Source organism: Bombina bombina, chromosome 5, assembly GCF_027579735.1.
Source record: "Bombina bombina isolate aBomBom1 chromosome 5, aBomBom1.pri, whole genome shotgun sequence".
Lineage (NCBI taxonomy): Eukaryota > Metazoa > Chordata > Amphibia > Anura > Bombinatoridae > Bombina > Bombina bombina.
The window spans coordinates 126,048,570-126,069,057 of record NC_069503.1 but is presented as its reverse complement, the minus strand read 5'-3'; the positions used below and the strand labels follow the sequence as shown (position 1 = coordinate 126,069,057).

The following is a 20,488-nucleotide window of genomic DNA, read 5'->3' as shown; positions in this document are numbered from 1 at the left end:
AAGCCAAGCTACTTGAATATTTGCACCAGGAGTGGCATAAAGTGACCACGCAGCAATGTGCCAAGACACATGAAAGCTGTGATTGAAAATCCGTTATTCCACCAAATATTGATTTCTGAACTCTTGCTAAGTTAAAACATTAGTATTGTGTTTAAAAATGAATATGAACTTGTTTTCTTTACTTTATTGGAGGTCTGAGAACACCATCTCTTGTTGTTTTTGTCTGTCTAGTTGCAGTCTACTTCTGTAAATAAATGCTCTAAATGACAAATGTTTTGGAACTTGGGAGAAATGTTAGTAGTTTTTATAGAGTACATTTTTTTTTTCTTTTATTCAAACACATACCTAATACATATTGAAACCAGAGAAACTGATTATTTTGCAGTGGTCTCTTCATTCCCCCCCCCCGAGCTGTGCTTTACATTGTGTTTTTGTGGCCATACGATAACCCAGGGAATTACCAAAGCGGCTCTGGTTTAAGCCTGTTCCCCTGGCATCCACCCCAAGTGAACCTTGGGGAATGAGGTTTTTCAAGAGGGGCCTCTTGAACCCCCCAGGGAGAGGCAAAAAAGATACAGGATGTGTGAATTACAGTGCATCGTATATATTTTTAATGTGGTACCTTGATGCACTCTGATGAGATTTATCATGTTACATTGGGGTTTACTCACAGCTGCTTGGGTAATGTCAGGTTTACCTTGGGTAATGCTAGGATTACTCAATTTTGGACTTTAATAAGAAATTTATATATATATATATATATATATATATATATATATATAAAAAAAAAATCTATCGCACACACAGCTGACAGTATCTGACGTATATCTGTTCACGTAGCTCTTACTATTATGAGTGGAAAATTTGAAGTAAAAATCTTACTTTTTTACATAGAAATGCTTATGTGATAGTCTCTTGTCAGCTTTTTACTGGTTTGCTGCATCACTTTAAAGTGGTTTAGCGTATGAGTATTATGTCCATTTAACACATGGATTTATTCTTTTATCTGTTTCACATCCAGCCCACTGTATCTTTGTTGATCAGATAGTGTTCTTAAAAGTATACGTATGGAATATTACACTATCTTTGTCATGAACTATAAAGATTTTTATAAAATAAAATCCTTAGCTCCTGGGTATGTTGAACCCTGATTTAGCTCCTGTACGCCTCAGCTCGCTTGTGGCCGGGCAAAATTACACGCAGGTATTCACCATGGCACACGAGTGCAATTTTGCGCTTGCATGCAATCCCGCCCCTGCCCGCGCACAGCCAATCACACGCAGGCGGGAGCTGTCAATCTCCTCAACCGGACTCGACTGCGGAGATTGAATTTAGGTGGCGAAGAGGTTAGGGAAGCGGCGGTCTGGTGACCGCTGCTTGTTAAATTACGGCGAGCAAGTTCTTATGAAAACTTGCATCCGTAGGGCTATAATAAATCGAGCCCTTACTGATCTTTATGTAAGTTTGTTACAATTGTAGGACATACTGATCTTTATGTAAGTTCGTTACAATAGTGGGACATCGTGATCTTTGTGGAAGCTTGTTACAATAGTGGGACATAGTGATCTTTGTGGAAGCTTGTTACAATAGTGGGACATAGTGATCTTTGTGGAAGCTTGTTACAATAGTGGGACATAGTGATCTTTGTGGAAGCTTGTTACAATAGTGGGACATAGTGATCTTTGTGGAAGCTTGTTACAATAGTGGGACATAGTGATCTTTGTGGAAGCTTGTTACAATTGGGTATGTGCCCTTCACAAGAGACAGTTTATAGACTAAAGATTATTGGGGAGATTTATAGGATAATATAGATATATAGTGCAGTTTGGTTTTCCTTGTATAGTCCTCTAGTAATGTGCCGTGTATTCTCTACATATTATATTGCAGAGGTTCTGCTTATGTCCACTGCTGCTATGTTGCTACAGAAGCTTTTATTCTCAAAGATCTTGGCTTTGTCAGTCTCCATATGCAGTATCAGTTCTTCTTGCATGTAAATGGGTATATCTTTTACAGGTGACAGCTTATATACACTAGATTTGATTACTGGAGTTTCATCGTATTTAGTGTGATATAATGGTATAGGGATTTGTATAGCTAATTATACAGCTAGTCAGTGCTCGATGAATATGTTCAAAAATTAGGAGCCAGGCATATTTTTTAGGAGCCAGACAGTTGGATTTGTATATAGATATAAGAATAAGCCAAAAAGTTAGGAGCCAGGGGTAAATTTCTAGGAGCCAGTGGCTCCTGGGTTTGTCCAGCCCTGCAGCTAGTGAAATTAAGCAAACTTGTTTTCCAGTTTATGCATGGTTTTTGGAGTTTTTTTGGAACGTTATCAATTCCCCCCCCCCCCCCCTCTAACTTTACCAAGCCTAAGGTCCTATAGTACAGGTAATCATATGCTAATGTGAATGTATTGATCTTATGTTATGTCCCTAACTTGTAATTGCACACAAATAGTTGGCATTATTAGTACAATTTTGTATCCTTTTTTTTTTTTTATTCTATGCCTGTTGCTGGCTTTTAATATTTACATATTGATTAGGTCACTGCAGAACCAGCTTTCTTGATGTATATTGCATGAAATACATTACTTATATTACTGTAAGTTTATCTGTTAGTACTTTTTTGGTAAAAACTCACTAAATATATTTAATTAAAAAAAATAAAATAAAAAAATTAATATGTATTCATCATTTTTATGGTGTGGTTTTTTTTTTTTTTTAACTTTCTTTGTGTAGGGCCCATTACTTCCTGTCACAGCCTCACAAAAGGCTGGGGTCTCTAAAGGAATACATATCTAGCTTGATTGAATAAACATTTTAGAGCAACTTGAGCTGGTTTACTGTTGAATGGTAGGTAACCAGTTTGGTTCTTGTCCATTTTTAGAAGAGGCAGCAGCCTTGGCTGTTAAGTTACAGCTGAGAGCTGGAGTAACTGAAGCACCAGGCATCTTCCGCATTTGGAACCGGAGCACGATTGGTGCTCCGGTTCTATATGAAGGCAGATGCCTGATCATTACAGACGTAACGCTGTATGTGTCACTGTCTGTAACTATCGTTGCTGGTGCTGGCGGGAGGTGTGGGAGGCCTAGCCAGGGAGGGAGTGGGAGGTCCCCATGCTACAGAAAAAAATAAAGGGATGGGGCAGCTACACTACAGAAAAGAGGGTATCCTAATTTTTTTTTTCCTTTTTTCCTAAGATGGTGGATATAGTTAGAGGGTGGAGGTTTAGAGAGCTGTTTGGGAGGGATCGGGGAGGTTAAGGGGGGATCCTACCCTGCAGAAAAATAAAAACCAGTGGGGGATGAGGGAGGAAAGAGCTGTTCAAGTAGGGATCAGGGGGTGGGAAGTGTCAGGTGGGAGGGTAATCTCTACACTAAAGTTAACATTAACCTTACAAGCTACCTAATTAACCCCTTCACTGCCGAGAATAAAAGAATTCTGTTGCGCAGCCACAGTTAGCGGCCTAATTGCCAAAAAGCAATGGCAACGCCATATATGTATTTCTGAACAAAGGGCATCCCAGAGAAGCTTTTACAACCATTTGTGCCATTATTGAACAAGCTGTATGTAAATAATTTCAGTGAGGAACCCAAAGTTTGTGAGAATTTATTTCGCATTTAATTTGATCGCATTTCACGTTGAAATTGTAGCATGAAATATACCAAAATACCTTGGGTTGTCTTCTAAAAAAAAAAAATATAGATGTATAGATAGATATAGTTTTGACAGGTACATTAAATAACCAAGCCTCTATTTCTGTTTAAACAGAGTGATCGCAAAAATGCAAACAATTCTCCGGTATTTTTGGCAAGTTTTTCTCTGAGTCCTGGTAGTGAAGGGGTTAATATAAACCCACTAAACAAGATGGCTACCGTGTATAAGGCCATCGACATTGCGTGCAAAAAGGGGGGTGGGGGACTCAGTGTGCAAGCTGTGGATGTACTGTAAGCAGGGTGGATAAACATCAGTTTTTATAGGATTTTTTTTTTTAAATGACAGATCTATATATAGTTTCTATTTAAGGTACATTTATAATCATCATCCACCCTGAAATAAGGATTCGATTTAATTAGCATTAAGGTTTATATTCCTGGCTATGATGTTAAATGTTTTGTTGAGAAATAGACCTTAAAGGGACACTCAGGTTTTATTAAATTTTCATGATTCAGATACAGCATGTCATTTTAAACAACTTTCCAATTTACTTCCATTTAAAATAAATGTGCACAGTCTTTTATATTTACACTTTTTTGAGCCACCAGCTCCTACTGAGCATGTGCAAGAACTCAGACTATACGTATATGCATTTGCGATTGGCTGATTGCTATCACATGGTACAGGGGGAGTGGAAATATACATAACTTTGTAATGTGTTAGAAAATAATCTACTACTTATTTGAAATTCAGAGTAAATGCTATTGCATTGTCTTGTTATCTTGCATTTGTTGATTATGCAAATCTACTGTGTTTACTGGTCCTTTAAAGGGACATGAGCACCACATTTTTCTTTCATGATAGAGCAAACAATTTTCAGATTTACTACATTTGCTTCATTTTCTTGAGAGCAATGATCTACTGGGAGCTAGGGGAACACATTGAGAAGCAGCTAGCTCACAGTGATGCATTGCTCCTGATCCTACCTATGCATGCTTTTCAGCAATGGAAGAGAGGAGTTAATTGGAAAGTTGTTTTGCATTGCGTGTTCTATCTGAATAATTCGTTTCATTTTAATTTTACTGTCCCTGTAATGCCATTGCTTCCCAGCAAATCTTTGAGCACAGAATAAACTCTTACTAAGTTTCACAAAGCTCAATAGAAGATTGTTTGGAGTGGAATAGATCTGCACAAGGACCTAAATGTGAGGAGGGAGGGACATGCAATAAATTAAATGTTTTCGTTAAAGGGACATTAAACACCTGACTGCTTTAAGAAATAAAAATTAAATGGATACTAAACCCATTTTTTTTTTTTTTTTTCTTTTTTCATGGTTCGGCTAGAGCATGCAATTTTAAGCAACTTTCTAATTCACTCCTAATTTTTTCTTTGTTCTCTTGCTATCTTTATTTGAAAAAGCAGGAATAAAAGCTTTGTAGCCGGCCCATTTTAGGTTCAGAACCTGGGTTGCGCTTGCTGATTGGATGGCTAATGTAGCCAGCAAATCAGCAAGCCCTATCCAGGGTACTGAAGCAAAATAGGCCAGCTCCAGTTATCCTTCCTGCTTTTTCAAACAAAGATACCAAGAGAACAAAGAAATTGATATGAGTAAATTAGAAAGTTGCTTAAAATTGTATTCTCTATCTAAATCATGAAAGAGAAAATATTCGGATTTGCTATCCCTTTAAAACTAACTTCTACTGAGTAATAATACAAAACTGAGTACAGTTCTTTATGCTGGAAGTTCAGCTTACTCGAGAAATTTAAAGAAAAGTTTATTCTATTAGAATACTTTATCCAGTGCTTGATGCAACTATACGCCGCCATATTGTAACAGCACAGGAATCACATGACGCACACGGCATATTTCCTTATAATGTATGTATATAGGAAGCACAGCTGCAGCGCTCGCTCACTGTTATTCACTGCTTGTGCTGCAGTTTATGTTGAGGATCTGTTACTGAAATTCAATATTTTTTTTTTTATATTAACATCCTTTTCTATGTAAACAAGTTTAGTGTTCAAACTTTACCACTCCATTATGTTCCTAAGCTGTGTGAATGCACGGCTCCAGGAAGGGTTCTTAATGTAAATAACAAGCTCCAGTCCGGAGTTGGAGGGAGGCTCCAGTCCATGGAAGAATACACTGAATAACTCATGCTGCATATACTTTTACCCATGAGTTATTCAGTCTGTTTTATTCCATGGACTGAAGTCTCTCTCTCTCTAGAAATGCTATTACATAAAACATAAGTTAGAATGTTGTGCAAACATTCGAAATTCAAAACTAATGTGTTAAAAAAAATTGTTTCAATTTTCGAATGTTGCAAAACATTTGCCCATCCCTAGTTACAATATGGCACCATTCATGGGAGAATCAAGCACCTATTTAGCATTCTTCTTCAAAAACAAACTTTCACCACTTTAATGTAAGCTGAACAAATAAAACAGCAGTGATTGACTTTAAAACATAAGTTAAATTTTTTTAATCGGGTGTTGTCCCTTTAAAGCTATTTAAATTGTTGAATTTTTAGCACCTTTCTAAATCTACTCCTATTCATTTTTCTTTCTCTTTGTATCTTTATTTGAAAAAGCAGAAACGTAAGCTTAGGAGCCAACATATTTTTGTTTCAGCACCCTGGGTAGTGCTTGCTGATTGGTGGCTACATTTATCTAACTTGTTTTTATCTAACTTGTTTGTGGTTGTACCAGATTACCTAATATTTATTGTAAATGTATCTGCTATTTGAAGTGATTATAATTACTACTTTTACATTGACATACAAAAACAGTTACATGATCTGGTCAAGTGAAATTGATTTCCATACCTGGGAGATGCCCCCCAAAATCAAATCAAATAACACTGCAGGCAATATGTCTTTGCTGGCAGCAAATGGGTTAAATGTCAGGTTTTTTTAGATGTGGTGTAACTTTGTTGCATGCAGCTCCTCTGTAATTCACATACCCACATCAAACCTCAGACTCTTGACTGTGTCAGCTACATACTCAGGTGACACCTAACTGTGCAGCTCCTCTGTCAGCCCCATTCTCAGACCCCTAACCGTGCAGCTCCTCTGTCAGCCCCATTCTCAGACCCCTAACCGTGCAGCCTTGTGAGTAAGGCACTAAGGCAACACACATTCTCACTTGGCTTTATTAACATCACTATTCTTGAGTGCTCCTCATGTGAGTTAAAGGGATAGTCTAGTCAAAAATAAACGTCCATGATTCAGACAGAGCATGACATTTTAATCAACTTTCTAATTTGCTCCTATTATCAATTTTTATTTGTTCTCTTGGTATCTTTATTTAAAAAAACTGGAAAGTCTAGGAGCCAGCCCATTTTTGGTTCAGCATCTGGAAAGCGCTTGCTGATTGGATGTCTACATTTAGACACTAATCAGCAAGCGCTATCCAGATGCTGAACTAAAAATGGGCTGGCTTCTAAGCTTACATTCCAGCTTTTTAAAATAAAGATATCAAGAGAACGAAGAAAAATTGATAATAGGAGTAAATTAGAAAAATGCTTAAAATTGCATCCTCTATCTGAATCATAAAAGTTTAACTATACTATCCCTTTAAGGTCATTACTGACTACCTCTGCTTACTTTGTACTTTGAAGTAATGTTATAGTCCTGGACTTGATAGATCCATGGAGCCACAGCTTCTGGAATTGTATGTCTAAGCAAATGCTAGTCTCTGACTGCTATGTATTTGTACAGGTGCCAGAGTATGAAATAGATTTGCCAACCCTTGTTGTACAGTTTCATTTTCTTCTTCCTAGAATACTTGTACAGTTAAAATCCCAGTAACCTTTTATATAGAGGTGCGCAAATTTATTTAAAATTGTATGAGCCTGACAGATTATTGTGGAGCTAGCCACACAAGGTTTTATCAGCGAGCCAATATAGTTTTTATTTCGGTAGAATTCCACAAACCATGTTTTCTGATATTTTGTCAAGCTTTACAAATTTTATATTTTTAATCCTGTTTTTACAGTCATACTTTTAAACGTCTTTACTGGAATTAAATTTGAACTCTCTGTATTTTCTCCTCATTCTTGCTATATATTTAATAGCAGTTTTTTTTGTAAAATCCCTTATTTCCCCTGTTATGTTTATGAAACCTTATGGAATTATCTCTTTACAGTACGTTCAAGCAGATTCCCCAACAAATAAAGCTTTGGCTGTGCTGATTTCCCAGCTTCTGCAGTTTCAGGAAGATGCATTTGGAAGACACGTAACCAACCCTGCGTTCACCAAGCTGCCCGTGAGTATTCACTTCCCGCTGAAACGTGTATTGAAATGAATTGCAAATTACTTCTATTAGTATCTTAGCTGTAAATTTATGTATTTACCCTTTTTTAGCTTTATTTCCGCAAATTTCTAGCAACCAATGGTATTTAAAAATAAAATACAGGGCTCAATATTTCCACTGTCTGGGGCAATACAAAATGAGCAGATAGGGAGACGTGTAAATAGAGAAGTCTGTTTGGCCATCAATACCATTTAAGTAGCATCTCTGAATTTAGCTGGGAACGTTTTTTTTTTTTTGTGTACACAAAAAAACTTGAGCCACAAAAGGTAGCTTAAGTGATTTTGAGGGCTTTTCAAAGATTTTGCTTTCAGATAGTAGTAGCTTAAAACCAGTTTATTTAAATTAGAGCTGCAACAATTAATCAATATAATTGATAATAGATTATTAAAATTGTTGTCAACGAATCTCATGTCTGTGCAGGGCACCAGCTCCTTTACTCCAATGAGCTCCTGCACATGGTATTGTGTTTTATGGTTATGGCCGTCGCCTAAAGGACATCTACAGAAGTTTACTTTTTCACTTTTTTAGGACAGTATAAGTTTACTACTACTCCTGGCTTATGTGCAACCCAGAAATAAGTTGTCATTTGGATTGTTTATATTAAAGTGATGGTAAACCCTAGCGTTTAGGAAACGCTAGGATTTACAATCGTAACAAAGGGGACTTTCATTCATGAAGTATAAAATACTTCATTCTGAAAGCCCCTTTATTTGTTTTTTTTTAAATATTCTTTTTTATTGGGTGACAGTTCAACAACATTTACAGACTTTTGTCAGGTGGTTACAATAAACTTAATAAACATGGTATATTTCCAAAAGCAAACTTTGTATTAGACTTTTTCTTTTTTGCCGTCAAACTGTCCCCCCCTCTTTCCTTTTTCTCTCCCTCCCTCCCTTAATTTACATCTCATACATCTCACCTTGGTTGTTATCTTCACAGTTCTTATGTCTACGGCTTTTAACTGCTTTCAAGTTGTTAAGGATTTCTATCAATTATCCTTCTTATCCTGAAACTTCTCTGCATTTGAATACCTCCCCCTTTGATGCGCAGCGGTGGACTCTTCCATCCCCTGGGACTCTCATTCCTTGGGTTTGAGCTTTACAGTGTGTTCCATTCCCCTCTCAGTTGTGCTGTTAAAATGTATTCTGAATTACGGAATGGGTGTATTATCTGTTTTTGTATCTGGACTGGCTGTTGTAGGATTAACTTTTCCCATTTCCTCATAAAAGCTTTGACCCTTTCCTTTACATCTCCCATAGTATCAAACTGTTCTATTGTCATCTGTTGCAGTAGTAAACTTTTGAGCTGTCTTAGTGTTGGTGGGTTTTTTTCCCTCCACTCCCTGAGAATCAGTCTCCTCGCTGTGAGGATTATATTATATATAAGTCGTTTCTGTGTGCCTAGGTTACCTGGGATATCTAGAAGTATTATGGCCCTCCCATCCAATTTGATCTGGGTAGAGCATGTCTTGTTCATCCATCTTTCCGTCATAGCCCAAAATTTTGTCAATCTTGGGCATGTCACAAGTAAGTGTACATATTCAGGGTTGGGCTGCCTACACCTGACACAAACATTGTCTGCTTCCTTCACCCACTTGCTATATATCCTAGGAGTGATGTGTGCCCTATGAATCGTTTTCGTGTGCATTTCCCTTACGTCAGCTCCTATGGTGGCTTTCCTGACGTTCTCTACACTGTTTATGATTTGTTCTTCTGAAATCTGTGTCTGCAGTATGTCCGACCGTTTATTGCTCAGGCTTGTCTTGTTTTTTTGGTTTGGTATGTCTATCAGCATTTTGTATATGGGGGAGACTGAGTGACCGCCTTGAGATGTCATGGAAACCAGTTTTGATATCGGGTCATTATGGTCTGTAAAGTTTATGTGTTTCTGCAATTGCGTTACGTAGTGTTTGATTTGCAAGTATGCAAAGTGGTGTTGTCTAGGTAGTGAAAAATCTTTCTGTAAGTCTTGAAAAGTGTGGATTAGCCCAGTAGATTCTGACACCAACTGTCCAACTGAATGTAAGCCCTTATCTTTCCATTGTTGAAATGGTTTTGTAGTCAGTCCTGCTGGGAAGTCTGGGTTCCCTCCCATGGGTATGAATTTTGTGTATGTATGAGGCACCCTCATCCACCTACACAGTTTTGCCCAGGCCCTGATAGATTCCCCAAAGAGTGGAGAGTCCTTGGTCAGTTTGCGTATTTTGTGAAGCTCCATATGTGGTAACATTGCTAAAGCCCATGGGTGAACCATGCTGCTCTCTATGTCTTTATGTGTGAAGTGATTTGTGTTACTTAGCCAGTCCAGAACGTATTTGCTGGATGTGGCCCAGTTGTACAGTTCCAAGTTCGGCAGTCCCAAGCCCCCTGCATGGACCGAGCACATCAGCTTCTCTAAGCTAATCCTGTGTTTTTTCCCTGACCATATGAAGTTTGCAAATTGTGTGTTTAAATACCTCAGGTCTTTCTTGTACAACAACATGGGAATCATTTGGAATGTGTACATTAACCTTGGAAACAAGATCATTTTTATCAAGCAAATTCTGCCCCTTTATTTGTTATCAGCGTTTGCTGCGCTGAGCTGCTAAAGGCAGCCCACGGCAGAACGCAATTTGGCTGAGAGGTGACGTTTCCACCTCTTAGCCAATAGCCGTGCGGGAAATACAGCTTGGCGCCACAAAACCTGGCGCCAAGCTGTATTTCCCGCACGGCTATTGGCTAAGAGGTGGAAACGTCACCTCTCAGCCAAATTGCGTTCTGCCGTGGGCTGCCTTTAGCAGCTCAGCGCAGCAAACGCTGATAACAAATAAAGGGGCTTTCAGAATGAAGTATTTTATACTTCATGAATGAAAGTCCCCTTTATTTGTTAAGATTGTAAATCCTAGCGTTTACCATCACTTTAAATTAGGTGAATTGGGACACGCTTTGCTTTGCATGATATAGTGCCAAGCTTGTTATTTACACCTAACCCTAGATTGATGGGAGTTGTTTGAATTGATGTGCACTATTATCTGTTTGCACTATTAGCTGATTGTTTATTATTGCTGATTATATGTACTGTATAGATAAATGTGTAAGGCTTTGAACTGTTATTGATATATACTCCTTAGCACTTTGTGTCAAGTTTATTATTTACTCTTAGCCCTAGGTTGATGGGAGTTGTTTGAATTGATGTGCACTATTATCTGTTTGTACAGATATTAGTGTATCTCTTGCTACTGCTGATTATATGTACTGTATAGAATGTGTAAGGCTTTGTCCTATCATTGATTTATAGTCCTTAGCGCTTTTGACTTTTTTTTTAATTGTTTTTTATATTTTTAATGTTAATATGTACCAGATTCAACCTCGTATAAGTATATTTCTGTTATTTTAAGAGCAGACTAGATATTTTTTTCACTGACCTGACAGCTAATTATTTACCATTGCATATAGATATTCATAATGTTAAAATGAAGTCCAGGCTTACTTTAAGAGGCCATTTGCATTGGTGGAGCTTACAAAGATAAATATCCCACCGTGGCAAAACCCTACTTATGCATCTCGGGCACCTCAACACCATCTGAGCTTGCAAAAAGAGAGCCAGCCTCAGACAGGAGCCTGCAAAGTTTCTGAAAGAGTGAATAATAAAATGTGATAATCAGTGATAGTTCTACCTCTTTTCAAACAGTTTGTGTTTTTGTTTTGCTTAATTCTAAAAATTTGTTCTGCTTAAAAATTGGGCAAACAGTTGTGTTAATGTAAAGTTTTTTAGGGGTACATTTACTAATGTCTGTTCTACATGATACGCTGTAGCGTATCGTGTTCTTCAGACATCGCTGAATGCCGACAACATACGCTGTCGGCATTTATCATTGCACAAGCAGGTGTCAATCAGCCCGATCGTATAGGATCGGGCGGATTGAAGACCGCAGCCTCAGGCAGCGGACAAGTTATGGAGCAGCGGTCTTCAGACTGCTGTTTCCGGCGAGCTTGAAGGTTCGCGTGGGAACAAGGGTCATTTGGCCCTTGTTAAATCCACTCCTTAGTCTGTTTATATTTGTAACACTCAGTATTTTAAATACTGGAAAACAATATATATATATATATTTTTTTAATCCGATTAGTCGATTAATTGAAAAAATAATCGGCCGATTAATCGATTATGAAAATAGTTGCAGCCCTAATTTAAATGAATATTGTAGTGAAATAAGATGCTCTGTACGCACAAAACAGATGAGCAGCTATTTAAAAAATAAAATATATTATCATTTCCTTTGTGTTACACACCTTGCCCGGGTGACTCCTCAAAAAATAGAATAGAATTTCATAGACAAAAGGGAGGGTCTTAACTCTTCAAAAGTGTATCTTTATTAATATAAAAAAAAATCTAACATTGAAAAACCTGACAGTTGTAAAATTTCCAGCAAACGTGTGATACATACAGTATCTTACAAAAGTGAGTACTCCCCTCACATTTTTGTAAATATTTTATTATATCTTTTCATGTGACAACACTGAAGAAATGACACTTTGCTACAATGTAAAGTAGTGAGTGTACAGCCTGTATATTATAACAGTGTAAATTTGCTGTCCCCTCAAAATAACTCAACACACAGGCATTAATAATATAGATATATACCACATTAGGATTGAAAAGTACAATGAGGTAACATATTTCATCAATAACCACCTTATATGTAAGGGAAAATCTAGATATATGTTGTTACTTATACCTCACGATTAAGATAGTGGGAACACATATAAGCCAATCAGTCATCGAGTCATACAGTAACTTAAGAATTATATATCCCTGCATTTTATGAGTGCAAGTGAATATTAATAAATAGTATTGATTACTTAACCCCAATTATAATCTGGTTCTAAACCCAGAACCTGAGGAAACCTTGATTTATAAGTATCGCAACAATATAGCGGTGACCCTATGATTAAGTGCTCAATGGAGCACAAAACTAGTCAGGGAGTCTGCTAGCTGTGTACTATTTTTTAATTATGTTCAAATAAAGGTCTATTTTTATTATACTTTTTTTTTTTTTTTTTTTTTTTAAAGCCTTTTTTTTTTCACCTGTACTCCTTACTCAAGTGCTGCTGTACTGTGTATCTACTTTATTGTTCATACGGCTGCACTGGCCGTTTCAACACAGTGTGCACCCCTTTGACCTTCATGCTGCGTGGTTTAATCCGCCTCTGCTCCCTGGTGACCTTCCGCATCTGAAGCGGTTTGGTAGTGTGAAAGATTGATTACTTAACCCCAATTATAATCTGGTTCTAAACCCAGAACCTGAGGAAACCTGGATTTATAAGTATCGCAACAATATAGCGGCGAACATGATGTATTAACTGTAGTGTCTCTGATATACTATACAAATAACAAAAAGGCTGTATCTGAATAATTGAAAGGAGACACTTTTGGAATAACAGTGGGATTTTCTGATAGGGATTTTAATTTGTATGGTGTTTCCCATCTTTTAAATAGAATAATAAGTTATATTTTATTTAAAATGGTTCCTGTCTGTACAATAGTCTGGGCACAGAGTGCTACTATAGCATTTCTTTTTGTGTAACTTAGTTCCAATAGTTTCTTGTATGTTGAATTAATGCTAGCTCCACTCCTCACAACATAAAATCATAACAAACTGGGTAAAACTAATACCCAAATGTATTTTAAAGATAAGAGGAGCATGCCTTTATTAGTGCCCTTGTCAAATTTGTGTGTAGACACAGGCAATAATGTCTAAACCATTGGCAACAAAAGGGAGTACACCTCTAAGTGGAAATGTCCAAATTGGGCCCAAAGTGTCAATATTTTGTGTGGCCACCATTATTTTCCAGCACTGCCTTAATCCTCTTGCGCATGGATTTCACCAGAGCTTCACAGGTTGCCACTGGAGTCCTCTTCCACTCCTCCATGATGACATCATGGAGCTAATGGATGTTAGAGACCTTGTGCTCCCCCACCTTCTGTTTCTGGATGCCCCACAGATGCTCAATAGGGTTTAGGTCTGGAGACATGCTTGGCCAGTCCATCACCTTTACCCTCAGCTTCTTTAGCAAGGCAGTGGTCATCTTGGAGGTCTGTTTGGGGTCGTTATCACGTTGGAATACTGCCCTGCGGCCCAGTCTCCAAAGGGAGGGATCATGCTCTGGTTCAGTATGCCACAGTACATGTTGGCATTCATGGTTCCCTCAATGAACTGTAGCTCCCCAGTGTTGGCAGCAGTCATGCAGGCCCAGACCATGACACTCCCACCACCATGCTTGACTGCAGGCAAGACTCTTTGCACTCCTCACCTGGTTGCCGCCGCACACGTGTGACACCATCTGAACCAAATAAGTTTATCTTGGTCTCATCCGACCACAGGACATGGTTCCAGTGATACATGTCCTTAGTCTGCTTGCCGTCAGCAAACTGACTGTGGGCTTTCTTGTGCATCATCATTAGAAGAGGCTTCCTTTTGGGACGGCAGCCATGCAGACCAATTTGATGCAGTGTGCAGCGTATGGTCTGAGCTCTGACAGGCTGACCCCCCCACCCCTTCAACCTCTGCATCAATGCTGGCAGCACTCGTACGTGTATTTCAATAAGCTGAGCATGTGCACTCAATTTCTTTGGTTGACCATGGCGAGGCCTGTTCTGTGTGGAACCTGTCCTGTGAAAACGCTGTATGGACTTGCCCACTGTGCTGCAACTCAGTTTCAGGGTCTTGGCAATCTTCTTATAGCCTAGGCCATCTTTATGTACAGCAACAATTATTATTTTTCAGATCCTCAGAGTTCTTTGCCATGGGGTGCCATGTTGAACTTCCAGTGACCAGTATGAGAGAGTGTAAGAGCAATAACACCAAATCTAACACACCTCCCCATTCACACCTGAGACCTTGTAACGCTAACGAGTCACAAAACACTGGGGAAGGAAAATGGCTAAAAGGGCCTTATTTGGACATTTCCACTTTGGGGTGCACTCACTTTTATTGCCAACGGTTTAGACATTAATTGCTGTGTGTTATTTTGAGGGGACAGCAAATTTACACTGTTATACAGGCTGTACACTCACTACTTTACATAGTAGCAAAGTGTCATTTCTTCAGTGTTGTCACATGAAGATATAATAAAATATTTACAATGAAATACTTCTACAGTATCTCACAAAAGTGAGTACACCCTCACAACGTAACTGACATGCACATATAGTAAACTTTTGGCATTTGAGGGGTTAATAACACTGGCTCTGCTAACTCGCTCAGTGACAATTGATTCCAACGTAATAGGTGAATACCTCCTAAACACACTAACCTCTATGTATAATGGCATAGCCGGATATCGCATTGCAAACTGTTATTGAATAAGCTGATATCCACATTAATATCACTTTATGAGGCTCACGGTATAAATATCACGATGTATATGCGTCAAAACATTTTATTAATCTCAATTTACATGAACGTTAGAACATGTCAATTTGTGAACATTAGTGACAATTCAATACCTTAGCATGATATAATTGTAGCGTCTTGCGCCGCCATTCCCAAAGACGGGTATAAAGCTCTAACAGGGTTTCCCTACTGATATACCCGTTCTGGACTATACGTCATTCTGCCGCTATCACCTGACTGGGGGAGTGTAAAGTGCTGCTAGCACTTCGTCGTAATAACGGACACAAAGTATACACCTAACCTAATAGGCTGGAGTCGTTTATTAATTAGTCCAACCTCCTAAGCACCGCATTTCCATAAACAGTATGTCTGTATACAAAGCAGTTTAACCCCTGACTTCTCGTGCTTTCTCTAAATCATGCTACGGGTATTTAGGAATTACAAGGATTTAACGTTCATATAACACAATTCATGATAGGTTTGAGAACCACATTAAATGAGAATGAATTGTCCACCATTCAATTATGTATTTTTGTGATTATTTTGAAAACATTCAAATGGTGCAATCTATAATGTAACTGACATTTTCAATGAGTCACATTATGGTCAATCAAAATTAGTGGTGTTCAACCACCCTTCATATTGTGTTTAGATTAACCTGAGAATAAGCATTGGTAGACTAAATTTGTCACCGTAATGAATGAGAAAGCAAACAGCCTATGTTGGATCCTAATGGGCAATGGAGATTATTCATTTATCCACTTTGCAAAAGATGCCAATATAGTCCCTAAAACATAACTATAATCAAGTCCTTAGGGACTCCAAAGGTAGACTTTTGACTAGTACAAACTCAAGACTCCTTATTCAGGCAATGTTTTACACCATGTTGACCAAGATGTTGGTAAAACAAAGATAAATCAAAGTGTGTATTGAGAACTTTGGGACACATACTACCAAGCATATGAATCCACTGCGCCTACCTTTTTGAGAAGTTTCTCATCACTGTTACCACCTTTCCTGGGAAGGGGACTTGGTCTATAATCATAGTCCTCATCATAGTAATTCTGATCTAAAAAGTGACGTGCCACTGGTTGATCACTCATGATTTTTATATGCTAACTTGATGGCACATTTTGTGGTTGGCCAAACGCTCTCTAAAAGTAGTACAGGTCTTACCCATAATACATCCCACAGGGGCAAATAATAACGTATATTACATGCTCTAATGGTGCATGTGAGTCTGTCTAATCGTGTACTGTTTGTTCATATAGGGATGGCTAAAGCGGTCCCCTGTCAACATTGTTACAAGTGACGCAACTGCCACATTTTAAAGCAACCAGCCTTGGCTTTAGGTAGCCATGTCTGTGAATCACAATGTGTGTCATGTTTAACCAACATGGTTCTCAAACTTTGTTGCCTTTTTTGTATACCATAAGCAGAGGCTTTACATTTTCTTCTTAAAAGAGAAGATTCCACAGCTGCATTCATTACTTTTGGGAATTCAGAACCTGGCCACCAGGAGGAGGCAGAGACACCTCAGCCAAAGGCTTAAATACCTCCCCCAGTCATTCTTTGCCTTTTTGTCACAGGAGGTTGGCAGAGAAGTGTCAAGTTCGAGAGTCTCTTATGGAGGAGGGTAGTTCTCTTTGCAACGGGACTGGAGTTTTAAGTTATCCTGTCAGCCTCTCAGTGAGAGCATGGATGAAATTTAGAGTCCAGAGATGCAGGGAGAGTTTTCCTGCGAACCCATCCCGACTCATATTAACAGCTCCTTGGTAATCGGCGTTGACGAATTTCGCTGCCTACCTTCACTCAAGTCCATGTCAGAAGCGAGACTATCTATCACACTTGAAGGGCCGTATTCCTGTTTCCACGGTCTAGATTGCAGTAAGATCATTTTATTTCAATATGAGATGTATTGGTGAAGAAACAAGGTAGGGTCCCTGTTGGACTCTTTTTATCTTAAATGAGGAATCATGGGTTAATATCTCCTGAGAGGGTTATTGAACAGGGGGGACTATAATCGTGTTATATGGTTCTACCTGCAATGTGTAGCTATACTTAGGCTCACGGCCTTTACAGAACATAACGGCCTTCTTTTCATGACGCAATCTCTCAAGATTGCGAGCCCTTTTTTAACTGGCACTGCCATGTTGTTTAACGAGCGACTTAAACCCCTGTTAATTTCCCCAGAGCATAACGATGTAAATGTTTTAATAGCTGGATGTGTGTTAGATGGTTCAAATTTCAGTTACATTTTTGGTTTGACCTAATCTTATGAAGTGTTAAATTTCTGAAACCGATTTTAAGTGTAAGTTGGCGCTGAAACCTTGTCATATCAATTTGATTTTCAAAATCATCAATCTTGGGTGTGGGCACATAATTTAAACCTTTACGAAGTGAAATTTCTACTAAGATAAATCACAACGCACTCAGCTAATGGCTCCTGTATCTTTGCCTTCTTTTTTTGAAAGGGTGGGTTGTCTATTGTTACCTTGTTTGAGATAGATATAGATAGAGATATATATAGAGAGAGAGATATATATTTATTGATATTGTGTTTTCTCTTGTAAGATGTATAGAGTCCACGGATTCATCCATACTTATGGGATATTCTCCTTCCCTACAGGAAGTGGCAGAGAGCACCCACAGCAGAGCTGTCCATATATCTCCTCCCTTAGCTCCACCCCCAGTCATTCTCTCTGCCTGCGTAACTGCTAGGAAGGGCAAAGGGAGTGTAGTGACAAAAATAATTTTCGTTCATTTCGGAACTTCAAATGTCCCGCTTCAGCTTCCCCTGCAGCAAAGCAAGAGGGGAATTCTGTCCAATCCAAGTCAGTCTGGAGACCTAACCAGGCTTGGAACAAAGGTAAACAGGCCAAGAAGCCTGCTGCTGCCTCTAAGACAGCATGAAGGGGTAGCCCCCGATCCGGGACCGAATCTAGTAGGGGGCAGATTCTCTCTTCGCTCAGGCTTGGGCAAGAGATGTTCTCGATTCCTGGGCTTTAGAAATTGTGTCCCAAGGATATCTTCTGGACTTCAAAGACTCCCCCCCCCCCCCCCCCCAAGGGGGAGATTTCACATTTCTCAATTGTCTGCAAACGCTGTGTAGAAGACCTACATACCATGGGAGTGATCCGCCCAGTTCCAAGAGCGAATCAAGGGCTAGGTTTTTACTCCAACCTTTTTGTGGTTCCCAAAAAAGAGGCAACTTTCAAACCGATCTTGGATCTCAAAATTCTAAACAAATTCCTCAGAGTACCATCATTCAAGATGGAGACTATTCGGGCTATTCTTCCTCTGATCCAGGAAGGTCAATATATGACTACCGTTGATTTAAAGGATGCGTTTCTACACATCCCTATTCTCAGAGATCATCAATTCCTCAGATTCGCCTTTCTGGACAGGCATTACCAGTTTATGGCCCTTCCCTTCGGGTTGGCCACAGCTCCCAGAATTTTCACAAAGGTGCTGGGGTCCCTTTTGGCGGTTCTAAGACCACGGGGCATAGCAGTGGCGCCTTATCTAGACGACATCTTAATTCAGGCGTTTACTTTCCAGCTAGCCAAGTCTCACACGGACATCGTGTTGGCTTTTCTGAGGTCTCACGGGTGGAAGGTGAACATAAGAGTTCTCTCTTCCCTCTTACAAGAGTTTCCTTCCTAGGGACTCTGATAGATTCGGTAGAAATGAAAATATTTCTGACGGAGGTCAGAAAATCAAAATTCTTAACCACTTGCCGAGCTCTTCATTCCATTCCTCGGCCATCAGTGGCTCAGTGTATGGAGGTAATCGGACTCATGGTAGCGGCAATGGACATAGTTCCTTTTGCCCGCCTACACCTCAGACCACTGCAACTATGCATGCTCAAACAGTGGAATGGGGATTATGCAGATTTATCTCCTCAACTGCATCTGGACCAGGAGACCAGAGATTCTCTTCTGGTGGTGGTCTCGGGACCACCTGTCTCAGGGAATGTACTTCCGCAGGCCAGAGTGGCTCATTGTATCGACAGATGCCAGCCTGCTAGGCTGGGGTGCAGTCTGGAACTCCCTGAAAGCACAGGGCTTATGGTCTCGGGAGGAATCTCTTCTGATAACCATTCTAGAACTGAGAGCGATATTCAATGCGCTTCAGGCGTGGCCTCAGCTTGCTGCGGCCAAATTCATCAGGTTTCAGTCGGATAACATCACGACTGTAGCTTATATCAATCATCAAGGAGGAACAAGGAGTTCTCTAGCGATGATGGAGGTAACCAAAATAATCCGATGTGCAGAGGATCACTCTTGCCATCTCTCAGCAATCCATATCCCAGGGGTAGAGAACTCGGAGGCGGATTTCCTAAGTCGTCAGACTTTTCATCCGGGGGAGTGGGAGCTCCATCCGGAGGTATTTGCCCAGCTGACTCAGCTATGGGGCACACCAGAATTGGATCTGATGGCGTCCCGACAGAACGCCAAACTTCCTTGTTACGGGTCCAGGTCCCGGGATCCCCAGGCGGTACTGATAGATGCTCTAGCAGTGCCCTGGTCCTTCAATCTGGCTTATGTATTTCCACCATTTCCTCTCCTCCCACGTCTGGTTGCCAGAATCAAGCAGGAGAGAGCTTTGGTGATTCTGATAGCGCCTGCGTGGCCACGCAGGACTTGGTATGCAGACCTGGTGGACATGTCATCTGTTCCACCGTGGACTCTGCCAATGAGGCAGGACCTTCTAATCCAAGGTTCATTCAAGCATCCAAATCTAATTTCTTTGCGTCTGCCTTCTTGGAGATTGAACACCTGATTCTATCAAAGCGTGGTTTCTCTGAGTCGGTCATTGATACCCTGATTCAGGCTAGAAAGCCTGTCACCAGGAAAATCTATCATAAGATTTGGCGCAGATATCTTTGTTGGTGTGAATCCAAGGGTTACTCATGGAGTAAGATTAGGATTCCTAGAATTTTGTCCTTTCTCCAAGAAGGATTGGAGAAGGGATTATCAGTTAGTTCCTTAAAAGGACAAATATCTGCTTTGTCTATTCTTTTACACAAACGTCTGGCAGATGTCCCAAACGTTCAAGCGTTTAGTCAGGCCTTGGTCAGGATCAAAACTATTTTTAAACCTGTTGCTCCACCATGGAGCCTAAATTTAGTTCTTAA

The 20,488-nt window shown here is 39.6% G+C and overlaps 1 protein-coding gene across 1 annotated transcript in view; it reads left to right on the top strand.

Annotated features, from left to right (window-relative positions):
* SMARCC1 (SWI/SNF related, matrix associated, actin dependent regulator of chromatin subfamily c member 1) overlaps positions 1-20,488 on the top strand; it is a gene marked incomplete in the record, with an annotated part of 306,811 nt that overhangs the window by 2,270 nt on the left and 284,053 nt on the right. Inside the window, 1 exon segment of the mRNA XM_053713684.1 lies at positions 7,809-7,928. Within this exon segment, the coding sequence (XP_053569659.1) occupies positions 7,809-7,928 (120 nt within the window).